General features: G+C 41.4%; 1 protein-coding gene across 2 annotated transcripts in view; it reads right to left on the bottom strand.

Moving 5' to 3' along the window:
* Positions 1-2,853: 2,853 nt before the first annotated feature.
* Zswim6 (zinc finger SWIM-type containing 6) overlaps positions 2,854-25,211 on the bottom strand; it is a 161,913-nt gene continuing 139,555 nt past the window's right edge. For both annotated transcript variants that reach the window (XM_013126472.3, XM_040728852.1), the window contains exons 6-14: positions 22,556-22,732; positions 22,135-22,281; positions 19,230-19,376; positions 17,011-17,271; positions 11,918-12,053; positions 9,336-9,493; positions 8,485-8,648; positions 6,824-6,905; positions 2,854-5,520 (exon numbers count right to left, since the gene is read on the bottom strand). In XM_013126472.3, the coding sequence (XP_012981926.3) occupies positions 4,658-5,520; positions 6,824-6,905; positions 8,485-8,648; positions 9,336-9,493; positions 11,918-12,053; positions 17,011-17,271; positions 19,230-19,376; positions 22,135-22,281; positions 22,556-22,732 (2,135 nt within the window). In that variant the 3' untranslated portion in view covers positions 2,854-4,657. The remainder of the gene's footprint in view (positions 5,521-6,823; positions 6,906-8,484; positions 8,649-9,335; positions 9,494-11,917; positions 12,054-17,010; positions 17,272-19,229; positions 19,377-22,134; positions 22,282-22,555; positions 22,733-25,211) is intronic.

The raw sequence follows: 25,211 nt of genomic DNA, 5'->3' as shown, positions 1-25,211 counted from the left end.
ACTTTAAGAGACTAAAGTCAGGCAGACGTATCTCTGAGTTCAAGGCTAGCCTGGTCTACAGACTGAGTTTCACGACAGGCTCCAAAGCTACAGAGAGAAACCCTGTCTCTGCCCCCCCCCCAAAAAAAAAGAGAGATGCTAAAGTTCCCTGTGGACGATAAAGACAATCTCAGAGGCCCAAATGCAAGAACTACCATTCAGAGGTCAAGGCCATGAGACCCAGTGGGGATGGGGTAATGTCATCGTAACAATTCAATTAGGCAAATAACATCTTCTTAGGATTTTATTTTGGATAAAATTATCTTCACCCACTCCTCGGCCCATTACTCTGTCAAACACTTAAAAACAAGACTCTTGCCTGCTTTCTAGCCCTGAGCTTCCTCTTGAACCACCTGCTGACAGCTGCATGAGGATCTTACGGACAGATTTAAAATGTGCAGCACTGATTGAACTGCTTTCCTGAGAAACCTGTTCCCTAGCATCTTCTCCGTCTCCATTCACGGAACATCTCCCAGCAGCTCAAGACTGAAACTTGGGAGTCATTTCTGGTGATTTTTCTTTCAGCATCCTGCAACACACAGACATCTCCACTGAGCCTGGCAAGTCCAAACTCAAACGGTTTGCCTGTAACAGCTTCCTAACCCTTCTCCCTGCTTCTTTCTTGTGCTCCTGACCACACAGCAGCCAGCAAAACCTTCTCAGAAGCATCCTTGCCAGATCATGACTTCTCCACTTAGGAGTCTTCATCTCCTTGCCATGAACTAGAAGGCCCTCTAGCTACGAGCACATCTGTCACTTCTCCTCTACCTTTTACGCCACCTCCCGTCTGCCTGCCCCACCGTCACACGTCCAGACCTGCCCGCCAGTATCTTTGCTGACATTCTAGCGCCTTCCACCCTTGCACGGCTGTGCCTCTCACATCTTCGCGGCCAACTCCCTCATTTTCCCCCAGGAATCTGCTCAGGTCTTTCCATACTGGTCTTTTTTCCCCTTCTTTTCTCACACTGCCACCACTGACTGAACCGTTCACTCATTTCCCTCTCCATAGGATCCATGCTCTATAGGCGCTTAGTTTTACTTCTCTTATGTGAAGCATCCCTATCATACAAAGTGTACTAAATGAGCCATTCAAGAACTTTCTCAGTAGGTTTCCTTTTTTTGTTTTTTGCCTGAACTAGACTGAATTTGTCCATATTGATGAGCATTTTTAACCTGGTTCATGTGTTTTATTAAAGCATATCACATTAAATGGTTTTTCTATCTTTCGACCACTTATTTCCCTTTAAGTTTTCTGGCAATATAATTTCGTTTTCCTTCGTTATTTTATCGTACTATTACAGCATTGTGACTAGTGACCTGAGCTTTTATTCAGTTGACAATATCTGAAGGCCATGAAACATTCATCACCCCCAAACTTTAGTTGTTATTCTCAAATAAGATACCAAATGAAGGCTCCAATTCCCTGATCTCCATCACTCACACAGGGACAGGGTCACTTCTCGGCAACTGGAAAGCATGCGTCTTCTTCCTTTGATGGCAGTTCCCTTTTGGCAGTCTATTTCATTGTGGAATGTTCCAGTACTCACATACATCTGTATTTACCCTTAGCAATATTAACTATTACAAAACTATGAATAAGCTTACAAAAGAAAAAAGTAGTTCTGTACCATGACGGTTTTTACTTCTACTAGGCAGTAATTGGACTTTTAATGTCTCCATAGGTTCATTTATTTCTCACTTCTACCTACTGGCTTAACATCTGTCATCTACCTTTAAGAACAGATGTGAAGAAACTAAAAATACTTTAAAAGGGAACATTCTGAAAACTGGAGAACCTCACAGCAACAAAAACCATAAAAACAAAACAAAAAACCCTATTTTGTAGACTCTGTTTCTGGGTACACATCTGTATCCACAGACTTGAGAACCTGCCCAAGAAGTATTCCCCCAATTAAAGGCATCATTGTTAACACTGGCCAAGAAGTAGAAGCAGCCCAAATGTCCACAAACAATGTGGTAGGTCTATGCGATGGGATGGAGTGCAGCCTTAAAAAGCAGGCACTCTGGCACATGCTTCAACATGGCTGAACCTAGAGGCCACTATGGTAAAAGAGATGGGCCAGTTGCAAGAAGACAGATTACCAAATGGATTCACTCAGAGAAAGGCTTCATCCAAAGCAGCTAATTTGTAACAATAGAGAGTAGACAGGGATGAACTAGGTACTAGGGGAAGTTGTTCCATTCTGCAAGCTGAGAAATTTCTGGTGATCTTCTATACAGTAATGTTAATACACTGTACTGAACTTAGGGGAATACCTAGGAGTGTATTTTGTGGTATTTTAAAATGCACACATATACACACTACATTTTCACCTTTCTGTACACAGATCTTTGATAGAGGTAGTACAGTACAGATATCTATCTAAACTGAATGTATACAATTTACCTGCTTATAATGGAATTTCCTTTAAAGCCTCATATACTTGAAAGCCTTACAATTTTAGCATTTATTAAGCGTACAAATTACTTAGCATCCTAAGTTAAGTCATTAGTCAGGGAGAGATAACGAACTGTACAGACTGAAAACAATTCAGTTACTGTCTCATTTTTATCTTTTGAGGTCATCTGATTTATATTCATCTTCTATGCCAAGCAGACAGCAAGCCCCAGGCTCTAGTTTTGTTCACCATGGAATCTATTGTATATCTAGTGCCCAGAAAAGTGCCTGGAACACAGTATATGAGTATTGACCTGATGAATATAATTGTTATTGAACACTTAGATGAAGCCGCATCTAGGTTGATAATCACCCAACTCAAGTGTAACAAGAGATACACTATAAAGGAGGCAGAATCAACTTTCAAAAAACTAATTTTAATCAAAACAAAAATTGTTGATCATTAACAAGTTTATAAAACAGTGATTTAGTTACATAAATAAATTGATATCAGTGTATCAAATCTTAATTACTTTCAACTTCATGAGCATGTTTACATGAGTGATGAAGTACAACCTTTTTTTTTTCTTTTTATCTATTATAATAAATAAAATGGAGCGCATGAAATAGTTCTTCTAAACAAAAATACCTACAAACATACCTCTAGCATGTTCTCTAATGAAGGGGACAAGAGACACAGGACAACTTTTGCACCAAAACATAAAGTTGCTTTAAGAAGCACTAGGTTACAGAACCGTCAGCTAAAGTAAAGACACTACACTGTAACCAAGGTTGGTATTTTAATAATATAGTCAACAGTTTGGTAGTCACATCTCCAGTTTGGTTATTTTAAAGCATTAAGACAAGGCAAGATAGAAGGCTGCTTTTGTTTGAGTAAGTCTAGAGAAAATAAAATATATTAAAAAAAAGAGAGAACTGAAAAGTCAAACAGTCATACCTACACAACTTTCTGTCCTGCACAAAGTCAAAATACCTATGCAGAATAGATATATAATATATATAATGTTATCTGTGCACAAACGTTAGCTTATTAGCTCACTGCAAAGGCGTAATGGATCATGTCAATTGTTTTGGAAAACATTTTGCGTTTTGTGTCAAAAGGATATTGTAAGTTTCCTAGGCTAGGAGGCACGAACCCCAGTTCTGGCATACTGTATATTCTTAATGCTAAGGCTTGCTGCTCTGGCTGTGTGTTGTCCCTCTTTAGTCGAGTGCCTGTTACAAGCATGTGTGGTGTAGTGGTTGTTGGTGTCTGTGTGTATACATATATACATGTATACAGAAGATGTATAGATATATATACGTATGGAATCTTCCCGACAGATCTCAGTCCAGCTGCGCAGTCCGAAGGTGGCTCTGCAGATGCCCAGCATGAAGTTCACTGCCTGAGCCCACCCCGAAGCGAGGCATACTTTTAGTCCTTCTGATAGGTTTTTCTCTCCGTTTTTGTTTTTGTTTAAAACCAAGCTACTGCAGCTTCAAGTATTTTGCATTACATAGAATAATTTTTTATAAATTAGTTAATGTTATATTTTCAATATTCAGACATATACTATAATATATATACAGTACAATAAATGCTCTCATTCTTTTTTTTTAATTTTTTGGATAAATCCCTGAGAATGTATGTTGACAGTCGCTAAGTTTCCACATGCACAAGCATCGTGTGCCATGCTTCTGGACGAACAGCACTGCAAAGCCACGTGGGTCAGCCTTTTCACTACTAGTATTTCGTTTTGTTGGTTTGTTAAATATGCTGAGAATGTGAAGATGAGTTACAAAGGAGTAAAGCTGAATCCATTCGAGGTACTTGTCACAGGATGGAGGTGTTTTGTTTGGTTTTTAAAGCCATTTCAATTATTATTATTATTTTTTGAGGCTGTGAACGTATACAGAAAACAGGAGAGCTATGTGGACTTTCGCCACTTGACAACATATACTCAGTGTAAACCAAACCTTTCCAACCTCTCTCACACAAATCAATAAAAAAGGGTTAAAACAAAAGGAAAGAAAAAGGGAAAAACTTAAAAACACACAAACTTTCACAACATGACAATTTAGTCTGCAAACGCAATTTAACTATACACATATAATACCGGTGTGGCTCTGTTCTTTAAGTTAAAAAGGGTACAAAGGCAGGCTCAAGTAAAAACAAACCATCCCTCCCACCCCACCCCTACCCCATTCATACAAGTTCTATCAACCAAACCTCTCCCGAACCAACATCATCAGTTTCTTTTTGCCTTTGTAGATTTGCTTCAGGTTGTCAATAAACTGTGTAAACTGAAGGTGTCCATCATGTGCCATTAGGAAGGTCTCTCGGGCCTTGCTGAGGAACTCTATAAACTCACTATAGTGCCGAGGACTGATGTGTGTCAGTCGTGAGTGCGTTGTGTTGATGTAGGCCCCAATCGTGGCATCCAAGAGTTGCCTCAAGGGGGCTTTGTCCAGTGACATGAGCTTACCAGAGTTCCTTCGTCCATGGAGTCCCACCATGCCCGGAGTGGTCAGAGTGCACCTGCGCAGAATGTCTGACAGTACCGTTGCACACTTGACACTCTTGACCACCAGAGGTATCACAGCTGCGAGCTCATTCTTACCAAGGGAGTGACTAAGCGCACAGGCCCACAGAACATCATTAATGGCAGGGTGTGTGTCCTGATTGTAGCTCAGATTGAGATGGGTCATGGCCAGTGTAGCCAGCTTGTAGGCCCTCATGGGGTACCCTCGGTGCTCCATGTACCTTGCTATTGTAAAGAGCTGTGTGTAGCTCATGCCGGTGGTAGCAGCATCGAGGACAATTTGGTACGCCGTCTCAAAAGCTATGTGATCCTTTTCACAGAGGGTCAGTGCAGAGAGGGCGCAGTTCTGCGGGTCCTTCATGGCGCACTGCAATGCCAGTGTCCGGGCACTGCTGGCCAGCTTTTCCTGCTGGTGGCAGTCCAGGTGGAGGCGGACTATGGTGCTGTTGGACATCACAGTAGTCGCAACAATACTTGTGGCTTCAGTGGGAGTAAAGAGTGTAAACCAGCTCTGCATGATGCTGTCCAGGGCATAAACACCTGCAAAGAACATAAACAAGCAGGATTATCACTAACAGGAAGGCTGGGTGCAGGTTCTGTTTGCACCTTTAGAATTGACGCTCACATTGTTAACCACCACAGAACATGAACTAGACCAGAACCCTGAAGGTAACGTGCCTGGGAGCAGCCTTTAAGAAGGTTACATGCATTGTTAGTCTGTGAGATGCCTGAAAGGAACATGAACGTCCTATAATAAAGAAGCAATCCTCTTGGTGGCTGGTATTTGCACTGCTCTGCTTGCCATTTCAGACAATGGTTTTTTACTAATGAGTACTCGTTCACTGGGGCCTCTGTCAGTTATGCACTACAGACTTGGAGGGGAAAAAATAGGCAACCTTCACCCAAATAGGGGCTTAATGAATGTGGTGCGATCTGTTTAAGTTTAAAAGAGTCATACAACATAATACTTTAACACCTCCAATCAAGAAAATACCACCCACAATCAAGAGAAAGTCAGTGGGTACAAGTGGACCTGCAGATGCTGCAGGCGCTGGAAACGGCCTGTCAAGGCTTCAGCCATTTGTACACAGATCCCACCTACTCAAAGCAGATGCCCTCCTTGCCAGAGAAGCAGAGGTGTGGGCAGTTCTAAAAGCCCCATTACCTTTACATTGTTTCATCAAAAGAGCACTTTAATAATCTAAAAATAAGTTTTAGGCAAGAACAAATTCATAATCGCCAAAACAACAATAGATCACACATGAAAGAATCCTAATATTTTTACAGTATCTGCTGTCATTATCCAGACACTGAGGGCAATGCCTTCCCAGCAAGAGGTGAGCATCATTTTGTGATGCACACAGGACGAGAGACAGCTTAACCAGTCAGTTTCAGCAGCCACCATTGCCTGTGTGTGCTCTTTCTGGGACAGAGCAGACCTGACGGCCTGCAAAGGGGACACAATCGGTGTCAAGGGCCCTATAAATCACAGGTGATGGACAGCCAGAGGACTGTCTTATGCCAGCTACAATTTCTCACACACTTCAAAGTTCACCCTAGTCACACTCTGCCTGCTATTCAGATGAAGAAAAACCTCAAAGGAGTGAAGGGGTATTCAAAATGAGTAATAAAATATGCTTGCTCACAGGATCTGGAGCTGCTCAGTGGGATAGTTTAGAAGCACTGTGTAAGCGAAGGATGGGCTCTGGAGCAGAGGAGGGAACCCCTGGTGTGTGTTAGAGGGGGCAGAACCTGGCGAAGTAAGTCAAGGCAGCCACTAACAGTTTCTCCTGAGATGAAATTCCATCATGAGCATCCACCACACTTCTCAAAAGTTACCTACCAACTTCAGTAGCACATGTCACCAGCCACCGCACCATTTCTCGACGTCGCCAATTGAGGGTTGACAGTGTCATTCGCATAACCTGTAAAAGCAGGTAATAAAATGTTCTGAAGATAATTTTATGTCAATGGGGAAAAAATCCAATTCATCCCACAGTATAAACTACTAGGCAGATTCTACTCCCAGGGGGGCCAGAAGGCATTTTTATTAGAGTGAAGATCTCCATGTGTGTTTGGACCATTTCTTGGCTTCCTCCAGTTGGCCTTGCCCTGGCTTGGGAGGTAGAAATCCACTCAGTACTTCTGATAGAAGCCATATGTGACACTATGGGAAAGTCATTCAATGTCTTTTCTTTTTGTTTCAAAGCGTGGGGTTAAAAGACTCAAGAGTCTGGGTCCTCTTCTTCTCAGCATTAGTATTCTAGGACTCGATTTCTGAGGTTTCTTACGGAAAAAAAAGACATGTATAGGTACGACGTACTTTGCAATAGTAACTCTGGTTATTACTTCAATCTCTGACCATGATGGTTACCTCAGATCTATGAAAAGAAACCATCTTTGGTATCACTGCTGATTTCTTCCCCCTCATACATTCTATTAAGAATTTCCAAGATCAACTTGTGCACCTCTTCATGTTTACAAAAATATCTAGTATCCCAACACCCTGATGCCTTAGAAAGGGCCCGCAGGACTCTTCTTAGGTTCCAGAAAGAACGGGGCAAGGGGTGAACAACCACGAATCTGCCATTTACCCAGAATTCCAAACACACAGAGAAACCACATTAACGTTTCTTTCTGCATTACACCCTGAAAGATAAGGCAATTTATAATAAAGGCAAGCCAAATAACAAAAATGTATGTTTAAGAAGATAAATTTAACCATATTTGAAAGCAACCTCTGCATCTTTGCTTACACAGTGCCTCATGTTACAGAGGCGCTTGCATTTCCCGCTGCATTAAACATTACTAATACATCACAGAAAGGAAGAATCGATAACTTAGAAAACAAGTCAATAATCTAATCAGGGCCTCTAATTCCCATGCTTTAGGTAGGGTGTAACTATGTTTTAATGAGAGAGAACACAGATGTTAGTAAAGGTCTCATGAAGGAGGCAGAAGCAGGCTTTGGTTCCTGGTTTCAATAGTAACCACTGTGTAAGGAAGCAATCATCACCTGTGCCATGGACTTCACGTGTCCCTGCTGCTGCATTCTGCTGCTCTCTGAAACTGGCACCAGCCTGACTGTCCTGCCTCTACCCAGTTTCCTCAGTGTTATAAAAAGGAGACAGGACTGTCCAATGCAAGCATCAATAAAAACTCGTACTGCCTTTAAAACACCAGCCCTTACAACTCAATCTTTATTGCACATGCTAGCCTTACTCAACTCTCTGGTCAGCAGTATTTCTCCATTCATTCACCAGAAAAACAGGAAGGGTTCAAGCTGTAATTCAGAAAAAACTGTTTTTACAGTTGAGGATTCAGTGTGGTTGCTGCAGCCCAGACTAAAAGCTGGCTGAGCTGGAAGCGACCAGAGCTCTGGAAGACAGTGCCATTCAAAAGTACCTCAAACCTGGGTTCTAGAGAGTCACCAAAAACCAAAAACCAACACAACCCTGTAAGGCTATTAGAAGCAGTCTTAGGTGCTCCAAGAGGGACCAGTACCTGCAGGCCCAGCTCCAGAGACACTTTCAAAAGGGTGATGTCTGGCAAACTGTCCATCAGAGTTGCTATTTTAAATGCATCCTGGGCAAGCTTAAAGATGTGCGATGAGGAGTGAATGTTTTTCTGGATGGACTCTAATACTGTTTCCAGCCTCCGAACATCGCCTGCAATGAACAAGGGAGAAGCAAATCAAACCGAGTCAAATATAGGCGGAGCAACATAGTGACAGGCCATACAAAGAGACATACACAGAGGACAAACGGACACAAAAACAAAAGCACACATCCATTTACCTGGGGTGTCTGCAGCCGGTACAGATGTTATGACTAAGTGTCCCACAGTCAATGAAAAATCTATAAGTAATCCCAGCTTCACATAAATATTGGCTGAGACACACCATCGGTGACTAAAAGTAGATATAAACCAGAACCAAACAACGTGCGTGGGGGTGGGGTGTGGTGGGGGGATGGGTGTGGTGGGGTGTGGTGACGCAAGACAAACAACTCTCCTAGTTTCTGCTTATGTATTGTAGTGAGTACTTTAAGGACAAGGAAACTAGCCAAATCTTTTGTTCTATTTCTAACTCTCAGTGATTTAGTGTTTTTTTGTTAGAGGGACAGTGCTGCACAGTAGGCTACCATGACATATGTATAAAGACAATGGCGGTCTCAAATGAGAAGCACCCATTTGCCTCAAGAGTGAAGTAAGAAGTTACTGCTAAAAAGATTCTTTGAAACTTATCTGATAGTAATACCACGGCGGAGAATTTGATTAAAAAACAATTAAAAGATAAGTTTTCTGGGGAAAACAATAAACCAATAAAACACTGAGGTTTCCAGACACTCCCCTACCTTTGGCTGCAGTTAGCATGGTGGATGCCAGCTCGCACTGTTGGGATTCAATGTGGCTTAAAGTGAACCAGCGAGGGTATCTGTTGGGGACAACTGATGCAATGTGGTGGGGGCGGGTGAGGTCTCCTGTTGGAGCAGTAGATTCCAATACTAGTAACCTGCAATGAGAAGCAAGGAAAGGTCATTCAGTCATTATCTGTCCTTCACCCTGGCCACGACGACTACCCAGTGGAGTCCTGTGTAGACACTTCCTAGAGACAGATGCCGGTTGGGGCTCAAGTGCAGGGAAACTACAGCTCACCTTGTTGAGAGCTCACTGCTCAAGCCTAATGACCTCCTTATCCCTCAGCAGCACTGAGAAAACTGTGTGATGTTCAGACACGTAAGAATTATGAAACATGAGACTTGTCACTTATTTAAAAAAATAAAAATAAACAAGCCAGGTGGTGGTGGCGCACACCTTCAATCCCAACACTGACGGAGGCAGAGGCGGGCGGACCTTTGTGAGTTCAGGGCCAGCCTGGTCTACAGAGTGAGTTCCAGGACAGTCAGAGATACTCGAAAAACAGAAAACAAAACAAAAAAGGAAGTATGGCAAGGTAGAGGATAACGAAGGAAGAATTTAGCAGAGTTGCTATTCGGCTTTTTATAGGATTCAAGAATGCCGGTCTCCCTCGCCAGATTCTTGCCAGAGTTGCTACAGCGGAAAGTAGTCATCAGTCTTGGGAAGCTGAGAAAGTGAGGACCAAAGCTGCCCTTCTTTGCCTCACTCAGGACTAAGTAAGCAAGCAAGCTACACCTCTCTCTTCCTTGCCCGTTCCCTGGCTGCCCTGAAATGTGTTATTTCCCTATGCCCCAGCCACAGAAGGCCTCTGGGCAAGGCACCAGGAACAAGTAGGAGAGAGTGGAGGAGAAGGCAGTCAGTGCTGGTGCCCCCTTGCTGGTGTTCCTGGTATCCATCAGGAGAACAGATTCTGATGATGCTACTTCACCCTTACTTTTCAATGGTAGTAGCAACAGTGCCTGGAGGTATCATAACTAACACTCTTCCCCTTAAAACAAGTCTGGAATTCTTAGGATTAGAAGGATACAGGCCAATCTGTCCCTCAGGAGACTTCTACTTAAGTTTCTAAAAGTGGGAATTTAAACCCACTTATGAAAGTGTGCTCTAAAATATAAACCAAGTATATTAAACAATTTTATGGGGAAAACAGTTGCTCATGTTAGTTGCTGACTTACTCTTGGGCAATTTAAAGATCAACAGAGTATTAGAAGGTCCCTCTAATAAATTACTGATTGTCTCCAGGGGTCTAGAAATGCATGTGAAATTACATGTCAGCCCTGAAACACCCTTTCACACAGGTGTTCTCTCTCTCTCTTTCTCTCTCTCTCCTCTCTCCTCTCTCTCTCTCTCTCTCTCTCTCTCTCTCTCTCTCTCTCTCACACACACACACACACACACACACACACGACCCTAACTCTACACAAATATAATGGCACAATTGATTAGTACATGGTATTTACACAAGTATAAGGCAGACAGATGTTACAGTAACTTTGAAGACACTGGTAATTCTTAGGCAAGGATTCATGTGTCAATCTTGTATGGATTATATACAAGGATGAAAAGTTTCTTATGGGATCAAATACAGTTTCAAATCAACACAGGGCTTGTCTTTAGTCTATTACTATAATATATAATCTGAACTTTCCATTAAAAATGTAAGAGTGATTTATTTATTTAAAACAGCAAAAGGGGAAAGGCTAAATCCGTAAGAATGGAAGATGTTCCCCCTCAGGCTTTTCAAGTTGAACAGGCTATATATAAGTTTTAAAAATAGGCTCTTGAGAGCACACCAAAAAGTAGCAATCTCGAGCAAATTCATGATAAAAGCAATTATTTGGTGAATTAATTTTTCAAAGGGAAGGGAGAATAAGCAAGTGCAGTGGCAGAGACCATTTTCATTGCCATGACCAAAAGTACTGAGGAGGAGACGGGAGCAGTGGAGCCCAAGTGAACAGATCTTGAGAGATGCCTAGCAAGGACTCCTTTAACACCAGACACATCACATCCGGCCTCGTGGTGCACTGATGTGTCCTGGTAATGCGGGGGCCTTCCTGTACTAGTGCTTTAATTTGGGGCCTAAGTATGAAAGTTTTCCTCAATTGCCATACTTACTTTATTTGCTATTTATTAATATTTGTTATTTATCATGTTTTAAAAGAACAAATTCTTTTTTAAAAACAACTGCATTCAGGAAGAGTTAAACTGGTATTCGGTGATTAAATTGTTCTGAAGTTGTTATTTTATTCCCAAATTCTATCATTAAGAGAAAAGGTTATGATGGCCATTGTCTAACAGAAGTTAAGAAAATCAGTGCCCCCTTACTTTAACCTTACTTTAAAGCAAAATCAAAACACAACAGGCAGATTGCCTGACAACAATTCAGGAAGAAAAAACTAGGATCTTTAGCTTCTCTGTTGCCTCTAAGAAACGTGACTGAATATGAGGTCAGCTAATGGCCGTTTCTCCCAGTGGGGAATGCGGACTGCCTCTGCTGGGCTGGGCTGTGGATACATACCGCATTGCTCTCAGTGCAATTCTGTATGCCAATTCAGCATCATGAGGTAGGAGAGAGGTGAAGAGATACTTGGCAAATGTGTGCATTGGAACACTCTCCCGATGGATTATTTCACCTAAACCACTGTATGGTCCGGCTGCGGAGAAGAACATACACAGTTACATTCCAAAAGAACAAACTTAACATTTCTTATTAACTGTATTTAAGATTCTTTATGTAAATTTATAGCTAATTTAAACTGAATTTCAAGTTCCTTATGTAAATTTACAGCTCATCAGGTTAAGAACTGGAACTAAGTAACGGTAGAAAGAAACAAGATTCTTAGTCAAAAGGCTCTTGAGGGCACGGTACCCACTACAGGCTTCACATCATCAGCAGTTCCCTGAGTCCCACTGCTAAAACAGGAACCATGGAAGTGAGAGCACAACCCACACCCAGCACAAGGACAAGCACAAATCCTCGCAGAACCTGAGCAAGCTCTTTCTCATACGCACTAACTGAGCATCGAGATACAGAGATGCACCCGAGGCTGCGGAGTAAGGAACCTGAGTCTTGACCAACGAGGGTTTAGGGCCACTGGTGCGCCAGGTCCAGAGAAGAGCTCAGTCTCACTTATGGGAGGACGCTGGGCCCTCAGCACAGACCCCATACACTGCTGCTTCTAATAAGCAGAAACAGTAATTCCATACAGGGATTAATAAGAAGTTACCCATTTGGTATTCACTACAAGCAAAGAAAAACACTAAAATAATGGAAATGTACTCTTCTGGCTCCATCAGGCCAATTTTGAAAGCGAAATCACATTTGAGCTGTCAAAACTCATTTCTTAGTAAATTCTGACAGGTGCGGTGGCAGCATGGTCCCCTGTGTGCTTCCCACATGCTTCTCTCAGAGGAAGCACAGACTTCAGCTTTGAAAGGAAACCACAGTGGTTAGTTCTAACACTCAGCACTTAGGTGTTCTGAGGCTTAGTTACCGTAAAGTGTTTAATAAATTAGTTTCCACGTCACCTTTGGGTAACATTTGTTTCATGATTTCTAGAATTATGAGCCATGACACTGCTGCTCAGAGGACACAATACATTTGTTTTCCATGAGAAAAACCAGTCTGGGAAAGAATTCAGAATGCAAGAAATGCAGTTCAGAAAACATGGTGACACAAGTTTACTGGACTCAGTTTTGGGTAGGAGCAAGATACATTCTACAGTGGTCTAGGAGTCATTCTGTAATTCAATTCCCAGGTTAGTATTTTTTAAGATATCCACTATTTAGGTATTTTAAAAAGCATAGACAACTCATTTTAACCTTGACAAACTATAATCCATGACACATTTCTAATTTCGCCGAATCTATTAATCTTTGTAAGATATTTCAAAAATGTTTAGTAATAGAGTATTTGTACAAAGTAGATAGTGTTACATGCGTATCTTTGTTCACAAAACCAAGTTCCATTATTGAAGTTACTGGGATGAACTAAATGTGTTATAAATCTCCAAACTCATACAGTAAAACTCCTACCCCAATGTGAACATATTCTGAGACACAGACTCTGTGAAAGTAATTACTTTTAAATGAGGTCCTAAAGCAGGGCACTGAAATAGTAAGATTAGTGCTCTTTTGCCCCAGCTAGGAACTCTCTGAGCTACAACAATAACTGGCCTGGAAAAATACGTCCACTCACCAGTTCAATAGTGGTGCAAATGTCCTGGGAGTCCACAGCCACTTTCTGATTATATTTAATGCCTGCTCTACAAGTTAGAACCCACCTGGGGCTGAGAACCTGCACCTACACCAGTCATAGCCCTCAGGGGCGAACCCACTACTATTAGTCTGCTAAAGGAGTCTAATATTAATTGACTCCTAATGACTTACGATTACAACCATAGATTGGTGTATCTTTCAGCCTCTCTTATCACAGCAGCTTCTTTTTAAAGTAGATGGCAATTTACAGAGACCCACAACTGTTCAAACTGCAGAGAACAAAGGACTGGAATGATCAGCGTAAGTGGGACATGTGTATCACACCCCTTCCTCCCTAGGATTAGGGACCACTGTGGAGAAGGGACAGAGACTGAGAGCCAGAGGCAGTGATGGCTACAAAGAAATGACTTTCTGGGCACAGCAGTGCAGTTGTCCCTAAGAACTCACAGCAGCTGTGACAGCATGACATGAGCTCACTGAGTTCCAGTCAGATATAAGACCCACATAGAAGGGGAGAAGAGCTGCATGAAGTCCCATCCCTAGCTAGGAAGCTATTAACTGATGGTTTCTGGGAGAGACAGAGTCCGCTTCTTCCAGGTTATGGCTCCTGGTAGGTTCTCCTCATGCTCTGGTACAAGGCCATGCATATGAGAGTGTGTGTGAGCATCACATGCTAGACTCGCTTTCTTAAAAAAAAAAAGAGGACACAAAGTTGGGTGTGTAGAGAAGGGGGGGCAGGAGCCTGGGAGGAGTTGGAGGAGGAGAGTGAAGAGGATTCAAAATTCCCAAAGGACTAGTTCTTGTAAAGGGGGTGGGGAGGAGAAGGCCAAACAACTTTCTCTGTCTCTGCCAAGTGAGTTCAGACAGAGGTCTTCATGCCAGAAACAGCCCTCCTGAGAAGTAGAACTGGCCAACACCTTGGTCTTGGATTCCAGTCTCTGTGAATCCCCAAAGCACTGTTAGAATACAAATCTACTGCCTGCATTACCATCAATCACATGCTGGTAGAGCACCCAGTTGATGGAACCCTGGCCCCAGGTTACTTGGGGACAAATTACAACAATCTATAATGCAGATCACCCATATTCTTCCCTCTTCCTCCACTATCTTTCAAAGTTCCCTTTAGACCACTAAGCTACCTTTTCATTATTCAGAGAGCCAGAATGCATATTCAGTGAGAAAAACACTAAGTTGGGTATTACAGAATTTTAGATTAACAATGGCTATAATCGCTGAATTCAAGTGTACTAAATAACAAAACTCTGACATCTAGCATGAAGTTTCCCCAAAGGCACTTTTCTAATGTGTGATTAAGTCACCAGTGCCATGGCCAGGAAGAGTCACACTCAACAACAATATAGTTACTGCTCCCTCTTGTCAGGTGTCCAGCCTGCTAAGAAACTCCTGACTATAAAAATGCATGGAAGACTCCATGAGCTCATGTAGCCAACGCACTAATGGAGCTTGTTACCTTTGTTATGTGCAGAATGGCCCACAGCATCCTAAAGACTGCTACAGTTATTTACCAGTTAATCTTGGGCCCTAGAAGGCTAAGAAAGGGGAAGGAGGCATGGTACCTTAGAGTCCCCCCATCCAGACAGTTATTAAAGAAAGTTTGATGAGAGGAGTGAACTAATTAAAAACTAAGAATTTAAGTAAAAGCACTGAACACAGAAAGATATATTTAAAAAAAAAAGCACACTAACAGCTTTTAAAAATCGCTTGTCCTCTTCAAAACTTCAATAAAATGGCAACCAAAATAAGGATAAACATGACCAAACTAAAAATAAACTTGTGAACAGAGGCAGATACCCACAGACAAACACTGAACTGAACTCCTGGAATCCAGTGTCAGAAAGAGAGAACTGATGGGCAAAGGAGTTAAGACTGGGCTGGTTTAATCCACAGAAACAGTTGACCTGAACAAGGGGGAGCTCTTGGACCCCAGATTGATGGCTGTGTGGAAAGCATGGGACTGACCCAGACCCCCTGAATGTGGGTGTCAGTGAGGAGACCTAGGTCATCTATGGGGACTTGGGTAGTATTTATCCCTGGCATACAAACAGACTTAGAGTGCCCATGCCACAATATGGGAGGCTCTCTCAGTCAGGACTCTTGTGGGAGGGCCTAGGCCCTGCCCTGGATGAAATGACAGTCACTGGAGATCCACCATGGAGGGCCTCGCCCTCCTTGGGGATCGGAGTAGAGATTGGGTGGGGAGCTGGGGGACCTGGTGGGGAGGGCCGGGAAGGAGGGGAGGGAGAGGGAGCTGGGATTGACATGTGAAACAAGATTGTTTCTAACCTAAATAAATAAATAATAATAATAATAAAAACTCATGGCCAATGTTGTTGCTTATATACGTATCAAAATGGGTTATAAGGAAGGAAAATTAAAAAATAAAAAAGTAGTTAACTAATCAGGATTAGTCTTGAAAAATAGCCAGGATAGGCCTTTTATCTTTATGTATTACTAATTAACAGTCAACAATGACAAACTCCAGGAGAATCCCCCCCCCATGAAGAATCATATTAAGGCTTAGTTTAGGAACATTTTCCATTTTAAAATGTATAAATATTGAGAAAAATATTTTCTCTCAAATAGATCTTTAGCTTTGGATAAATTAAGAGGTTTTTAAAATACATTTTCTCTATGGTGTGTAGCTGTCCATAATATAAAATGTCAACACACTTTACCAGGCAGGCAAACACAGAAAAATCCCACCATCACAGCACACATCTCAAAGAGAAATTATTTCTAACAATAAGTCAACTAAATTTGTATACACTAAGTTATACTAATTATACTTACCTTTCTGAGAAAACATTGTCTCAACAACAGTGGCAGCCAAAATGTAAGTTTAGGACCTTTAAACGACCTCAACCTTATAAAATCAGACAATTCACCTTTGTTTCAGATAGTCTATAAAGCCAATGGAGCTATGCCTAATGAACCCTTGACATTGGAGGGCAGCAGACAACCCACTCCTGCAGCCTTCAGTTCTTTGTTGGCAAATGCGCATGACACTGAGAGGAATGCCAATCAGTTTCCACTTGGTTATTTACTTCATCAAGCAAATAGGAACATGGGTACAGTATCTCACTAAATATCAACATTGCACTTATCTCAGGAACTGCACAGCATGAACAAAACAGTCCTTTACCAAACAAGTGGCATTAAATGGGATGATTTCAAACAAGCTATCCTATACGACAACCTGGATCAAATGATACAAACTTAAACATCTGTCACTTAAGTTGGTTGGCAGGTTTCTTAGTTGAGCATGTTTTGGATGCTGTGTGATTGTATTTCAATGCCATATCCAATGCATCCACAAAGTGCTCTTGACATAACAAAGATTCGTACATAGACCAGGCCCCTTTATCACATTACCTTCTAAGAGGAAGACTGCTTGCTTGCGAAAAATTTTCACCAGTGTGTCATCCAATTCAATTTCCTGAAGCTTGGAAATGAGCTGCTCTTCATTCCGGCAAACTTTCTCTTGTGTGTACAGCCCATCAGGCATGATCCGCTGCTGCCCCAGGCCTATCAGGGCTACTTCCACAGCCAGCGTCACATAGGACTCTCCCTCTTCTAAGAACTTGTGTGCAGGCAGATGGTGGTATTCTAAGGACTTACACTGTCCCACATTTTCTATTAAATGACACAGAAATTGACTTAAGTTACATCTGATAGAAATCTATGTTCCAGTCAGAACTAACGAATGAACTGACTGACTGAGAAAACAAGAACATCCAATTTTTACATTAAGATACGTAGCTTTCTAACTTATTTTCCCCCAACCCCCCTGTTTTTCGAGACAAGGTTTCTCTGTGTAACTTCCCCGGCTATTCTGGAACTTTCTCTGTAGATCACGCTGGCCTCTGACTCCCAAGTGCTAAGATTAAAGGCACATGCCACTGCAATCCAGCTAGCATATTGTAAACAGTGACTAAGGATGATAAAGTACATATTTTTTTTCTGGGATTAGTAGTAGTTTTTTTGTCACTGAAAATGAGATGCCAAAGAAAACTATAGGTATAAGAAAATATGGTACCTTATAAGGACCTTTATAATTTTAATAAAATTTTTTCATTTATTTTACATACCAGGTACTAAGGATCTTAAAGGGTGAAAAAAAGATTTTAATTAAACAAAAGTAAAATTACATACTACAAAGATCCAAGACTCATTATATTACATAACCAATAAAAGCCAGTAATAAAAAGTTAACTTGAAAAAAAAGTACATGGCACAGTTTTAAGGTTAGCATGGAAAATGCTTTCATTCTTTTACTGCAATGCTAAAATTTCCAGTGAAATCAGTAAAGAATAGAACATATGTAATTCAACTAACTCCAGGTCCTTTTGTCATCCAAGGACTATCAACGACAGTGGACCAGTCCTGTCTCTGTCCAGGAGCCTCAATTTGACATTATAACTTCAGTCATCCAACTCTCAGGGGAACATGAATTTGGACTCACATCTGCCACCCTCCCAACAGAACTTGGGTCACCCCCAACTCAGGAAGACAACCAGTTGTCAGGAAGACAACTGAGATGGACAAGATAATCAAACCTGTTACATCTCATCATAGGACTAACAAAGGACAATCTTCACTCTTCCTCACTCCTGCCTTAGGTAATCTTTTGAGGAATGATTCTGAATTCCCAAGAGACCAAAGAGAAATCTCAAAACATCACTTTTAAGGAATGTATGGCACCAAAAAAAAAAAAAATTGAAAGATATTAATAGTTCCCTTAAATTAGACTTAAGTTAAGTAATTTTTCATGCAAAGCCAAATTTGAAATATAATTAAGGTCTGGTGTTGGTGGCGCACGCCTTTACTCCCAGCACTAGGGAAGCAGAGGCAGGTGGATCTTTGTGAGTTCGAGGCCAGCCTGGTCTACAGAGTGAGTTCCAGGACAGCCTCCAAAACTACACAGAGAAACCCTGTCTCGAAAAACAAAAAACAAAAAACAAAAACCAAAACAAACAAACAAAAAAACCAAAAAAGAAAGAAAAGCAACTAAATATTCTAGTTCTGAATGCTATGGTTCATAGTCTTCTTTCTTTCTTATTTCTGTCATAATCAAAGTTGAACAAGTCATAAATGCTACTAAATTCTTAGTGCAGATCATGTGTCAGAACAGAGTATTTTTTGGGTAACTGACAAACACTGTCAGACATTCATTCTGAAGATTTTCTTATTGGGGGAAGACCACCCAAGGCAGGAGTGCCCACTTCCTAGCTTCATTAACCCACAGACACTCTTAACTACACAGTCTCATAAAATATACTGTAGGGGCGGGGAGAGATGTTTGAGTAGTTAAGAGCACTGGCTGCTCTTCTACAGGACCTGGGTTCAATTCCCAGCACTCACATGGCAGCTCATGGTGTTTGTAACTCTAGTTCCAGGGGATCTGACACCATCACACAGCTACACATGCAGGCAAAACACCAAAGCACATAAAATAAAAAAAACATAAATCCTTAAAGATATATATATATATATATATATATATATATATATATATATATATATATATATGAAAAACAACGACGAGCATCACTCTGAGTTTAGGAAAAGACAAGAACAAACAATGTCTTTACCTGTAAAATCTGAGAGCCCAGAGAAGGTTTCATCCTCAATGTGGCAAGCTTCCATGAGACTACTGAAGAGAGTGCCCACAGGGTCTAGGGGGTGTCCAACCCAGCCTTCCAGATTGGTTATTGAGGTTATGCTTTTATGGGGTAGCTCTGTTTAAAAAAGGAATCGAGAAATGAGGAGAAGGGTGATGAAGGAAGAGAAGGGTAATAGAGACTGATTTAACAGCAGCATTCTGAAAAATTAATAATTAATTAAAATGGAAACTCCCTTCAGTTTAAAAAAAAATCAGTGGAATGGTACTATGATCTCTACCTTGTGAGCTGTTTTGAGTTGTAAAGGTTCATCTACCAATCACTATAAATGGCACTTAAGTCTGAGAATGGCTCCCCACATCTGTTTAATTCGTGTGTCCAACAGTATTGTCATATTGTAGACAGACAGGGAATCCTGAGGTTTTCTTAAGAAGCTAAACATCCCCCATCTCCGCATCCTTGGGCTCCCTGGCTGGGTCTACAACTGTGTCTTCACAATGTCAGTGCCCCAGCACTCACTGGGTCATCTCAATGGTGAACGAGAGTGAGCAGTGCCTTTATGGATTTAAGTCAAACCCCCACACGAGCACTGTTTAATCACCCCATCACTTCATAGCAGCTCTCCTTTCTGTGAGCAGCATTAAGAGTGGACCTTGACTAAGGGAAAGCTATAGCACAAGTTAGATGTAGACTTTGACAAAATGTACTTGTTAATTTTCTTCACAGAATGTTAGCTCTTTCATGTTCAAGTGCAGAGGAAAACCTTGAAAATATTTAAGGTATAATCTACTAAAAATGCTATTCAAAGCTGCTTACTGGAATAATAAAACAGTAGTATCTCCTTTTTTAAAGGGAAATATAATACAATCTATTAATAAGCTGACATAACTAGCCAAAGGGTCATTCTATGAATTTGCCATTTCTTTGGAAACCTTCTCATTTTACATGATTAACTCTTAGCACACAAGAGCAGCACACAAAAGCTTATTCAGGTTGTGTCCTAGAGTCCTCAGAAAGGTCATCGGTTCCTTGGTGTCTGCCACCAGCTTCCACATGGACAGCAAGCATGAGAGGAGAGGCACAAGCATCACTTTTTGCAACGACCAACTCTATGCTTGACTAAAAACTGTCCATGGTTAAGGGGACTGTGTGTAGACAAATCTACTGGTAGGTAAGAGCTACCAGAAACACACTTTCTCTCAGAATCACCACATTTCCCACCCTTGGTCCATTTACAAGTAACTGCAATGCACACCTAGACCTTGACAGTGGCTACTAAATCTCAGTCTTTAATATTCACATTAACAATAACAGCATCAGGGAGATACAGGTGCAGATTACAGGCCTAGCAATACTCAAGAACCACATGAAACAAGTGTCCTCACTTGGAAGATGACAGAGAAATGTGTCTGAAATGTGTCAGGCCTGGCTACAGCATGGCTGACTCTAAGGCAATCACAACTGTCTAATCTAACATGTATTCTATCTTACTGAAATAGTGTTACATTTTGTTTCTTAAATAGAACATTTTTACAAAGCAGAATTCAAACACTAACATTACTCAGGAAAATTTACTTGGTTGCTATAAAAATCAGACATAACCATGAGCCAGTTCTCTCTGTGAAATGGAGGACTATACATCCGCTTAGCCTGAAAGCTCTCCCTTACACTGTTCAGAAACAAATACCCTGGGCCAGAGATGATTCTGTGTGTTTAGAGAAAGTGGATTTCAGAAAAGCTTTCTACAGGGCCTAGCAATGCATTTTGGGAGAATGAGCAAAGTCATTACATATCAAGGCCATTAACATTCCAGTCCCATCTGCACTTCCCTTTCTGTGGTTCAAACTCTAACTCTGGAATTATTCCCACTGTGACTGACAGTGCCAGTCCACACTCCTAATACTTCTAACATAAAGGGAACTAAAAGCTACAGCCAGCACTTGCTCCAACTTCCAACCCTTCTAACAACTTTTAGTTACTGGGTAATCTAAGAACCAAAGCATTAAAACCACAACTAAGAACAAAAGCCAACAGTAACTAGAACTGTTCTTAATAATTAAAAAAAAAGAGCAAAGCCAAGTCATCACAAATGTTTGCCTACAGAAGGAACAAAGAGTAGGCAATCAGGCAAAGCAGGTGCACCCCCTATCTGGACAGCAAGTTGTGAACCCGGCTAACAACCTTTGCCATTACTATTATGGTGCTTATTCAAAATCAGAAGATTCATAAACAGATAAAGGCAAGTTAAATATGTCAGTTGACAGCCTATCAAATGTCATTTGTAGAAATTGAAAAAAGAAAATCAGTAGTTTACATTTAGTAAATAGCATGTCCTCAAACACAAATTACTATGGCTATAAGTAATAGAATGTCAAGCCTTGTTTAAGACTGTCTCAGTGGCTCTCAGAGACAGACCCTCTGCTGAGACCTGAGAAAGTAGTCACTGACTAACGGTGCCCACATGAAATCTACCGCTGGAATTCAAGGATGGGCTGCCATTAAAACATCTGGGCACAAAAACAGGTATTTGGCTTCCATTTTAGATGATCTGACATATCACCAACTATTCCAAAAATAAAAATCTCCTTAAAGAATTATATGAGTTTTTATTTCTTTCAACATTCAACCAAAATTATTTAATTTTATTTTTATAGATATTATAAAATTTACACTTTTCCTTTGTTTTTACCTTATGTGTATAGGTGTTTTGATTCCATGAATGTCTGGTACCACATGAGTGCATAATCAAGCAATTTTAAGAGTGGTGAGTAAAGCCATTAAAAAAAAATCTATCTCTTCTTGTAGAACATAAAACCTTAAGTTACATCTTCACCAAGAATCCCACTCCAATAAAGAGAACCTCCTCCACAATCACCTTTTTTTTGAGTCCGGAACATTTCCAACTGTTTCTGCTGTTGTCGTCGTAATGTGTTCACAATAGCTATTGCTAATCTCAGTGCTTCTCTGGGGTACCCATGAGAACGCAATGCATCCACTCTTGCACAGGCTGTAGGAACATGCTCTACAACAGAAACCCAAAGGGGTAAAGTTGCCACTGTCCGACACATCCATAAAAGCAGGCTACTGTGGTAAGATGTTTTTCCCCAAGCACCACAGAAGACGATATGGGAAACCATTTCTGAACTCGGATCTGAATGAGAATTTCAGCCCCTTAGCGAGGCATTCATCCCATCTCCCACTGAATGCCTCCATTCTCTACCTCCCACTCCAATAATGCTATAGAAACTAAACAAAGAAGTAAGTCATGGAAATGTCTTTCCGGTTTGGCCACTTACCATGCCAGAGGGGCCACCCTCGGGAGTCAAAGAGGGAGTTTTCAGTGTCGTCATGGTAACAGTAGTTGGTGTACAGGTCACTGCTGATAATGTGCTGCAAGTGGCTATCCTGCCAGTGGAGGTCACATGCCTCGATGGCTCTTGTGAACACTGTCCGATGTGGCCTGTTCGATGAATCTGTTTTTTCCACAATTCAGAAAGCCGTGTCAGCTATTGTTCACACGTGAATAAATCAGTCATACCATTCTGTGGCCAGATGTTCATGAACACACACACACACACACACACACACACACACACACATACACACTGTCCTGCACCGCCCGAAGCAGAAGGGTGGAGGGCGAATGGATATTCTCACATCCTAAGTGCTAGAAGGCAGTCAGCCTAAAGAGCCTTCAGTCACTCACTTGTTTTATCAAACCAACATTCTGCAGCCATTAAAAGCTACGTTAAAGGCATCCTGAAAAAGGAACTGTCAAGTCGACTCTCCATGTCAAATATACTCAGAAGAGGCACTCAGCTTTAAAAAAAAAAATCAACAACAACAACAACAACAAAAACCACATGAAAACTCACTCTCCCACTTTTGAGGTGCTGTGTTGGGCTGCCCGATGGGATCAGCAGCTCTCACAAACACTATGCAAGAGATGCGACACCAGCCATGGAACCTTTCAGGAAGATGCAGTCAGCCTTAAAAATATGCATAAGGGTTGTGCTTTTGGTTGTATTTTTTAACTATATTGTGCGGTTTTGCACAATTAAAACTATTATGCTTCTTGGGATATAATGATTAAATGCCACTTTATATCCCAAAGGGCATAAATGCATATGTTTAACATTTCACAAAGCCACACAACATAGCTACAAAACAAACCAGCGCACTTACCTTGCCCCTACAGGCTGTCTCCTGACTCCTGGGCAGGTTCCATGACTGGTGTGATGACCCAGCATAATGTATGCTGGGGCATCACAAGAGAGAAGAAGCATACAGTCCGAAGGGGGTTCAAGGTTCAGGACCTGACGAAGAAAAGAAATTTTTGGGGAATAAAGGATATTCTCACCTCAGATCCTTGGATTATTCAATTCCTAAAGAGACTACAGGCACTCCCACCCCTTGGGCCCCAACTCTAAACTTACCTTCAATTGTGGCACAAGAATCCACTAAATCATGGGGCCATGAACAATTGCATTTATGTATACTTAATTTTGCTCAAGTATAGTCCCCTTCACTGCTCTCTGAGACTCAACTAAGTAAGAAGCAAAACTGTGGAGCTACCTTTATAGCAAGGTTTCATCTTCCTGCCCCTGAACTTCTGTCTGAGCACACAGAAGGCAAACTACAAACAGCAAACACAACTGGACTGGGAAGAAGCACCTAGAGAATTCATCTATTTGGGCTCTCTGTTCTACTGGAGTAACCCAACAGCAACAGAAAACACTATGACTTGTCAGGATCCCACAGCCAGGTACTGCCAAGAGTCCAACACATCCCTTACTACAAGTTTAGCTAATGCAGACACCTGCAATGGCTGTTGGCAAGTCTATCAGAGACATCAGTTCAGGTTGGTCTCATATCAACTTAGTCATTCGTATCCACAAGAAGACACACCGAAGCACACAGATGTCAGAGACCTATGTCATCATCTGCTGTGACGCATGACTAGGATTCTTGCTGGCAGCAGATGGATGACCATCCTGCAAAATTGGAAGGATAGGCCCACATTGTAACAGTCTTTTGTCAAGCAAAATAAATGTGCTATTCCAAAGGGGGGGGGCAGTTTTAGGACCTCTCATAATCAAATTCCTAAAATTCAAGTATCCTGTAGGTATTTTTAAGTGGCCTTACCACTTAGTTTGTTTACTTCAAATCACAGAGGTAAAGCATAAAACTAAAGGAACTTCAAAACAGCAACTGGCTATTATACATGCTATAAAAGAGTGAATTAAGCATTGACTTGGCTCTCTATCTATGATACTAATATGGGCATGTATTGTGGTTTCATTAGAAGAATAAACTGCACTGTTTCTGTTTCATGGCAGAGAATAATGGAGAACATACACAGCTTTTAAAATTGGTTTGCTTCAAGATACCAACAGAACCAAAAGTCACAAAAAGACTACACTCTCACAAAATTATATTTATATGACCATGAAGGCCATACCACACAAGAAGCACAAAAATTGATACACACAAATTCAAAAGTATTAAAAAACATTAAGTGCCTATAACAATATATTGGGAATTTGAGAAAGTAAAAAGGGAGTAAGTCTTTTTTTTAAAGCACCTACAAAAAGGAAACAGGCTTTCTCCTGAAAGAGGATGATCCAGAAGCTATTCACTAGTCTAGCAGTCACCCTAGCCATGGGGGCATCAGAAGCCCTGCACGGGTACTCTAACACGTGAGTGAAACACCTCTGTCCCACAGGCACAGTGACCTCAGTGAGATGCCACAGCTTTGGCCCCTCAGTCACATGGCTCTCCTCTAGATAGAGGTGTTCCAGGTATGAGTACACATACCCTCTGCGGGGGACAACGGGCACCTTCTTCGGGAATGGCTCTTCTCACAGCCCCTTGCTAAGAGCAGACACACTGGTGCCCTTTGGCACAGCAACTGCAAGTACTGCCTCTGGATACAGACCTAGATTTACACCA

This window comes from Mesocricetus auratus, unplaced genomic scaffold, assembly GCF_017639785.1.
Source record: "Mesocricetus auratus isolate SY011 unplaced genomic scaffold, BCM_Maur_2.0 Super-Scaffold_100020, whole genome shotgun sequence".
Classification (NCBI taxonomy): domain Eukaryota; kingdom Metazoa; phylum Chordata; class Mammalia; order Rodentia; family Cricetidae; genus Mesocricetus; species Mesocricetus auratus.
The sequence above is the reverse complement of the archived record's forward strand: the minus strand, read 5'-3'. Positions and strand labels throughout refer to the sequence as shown.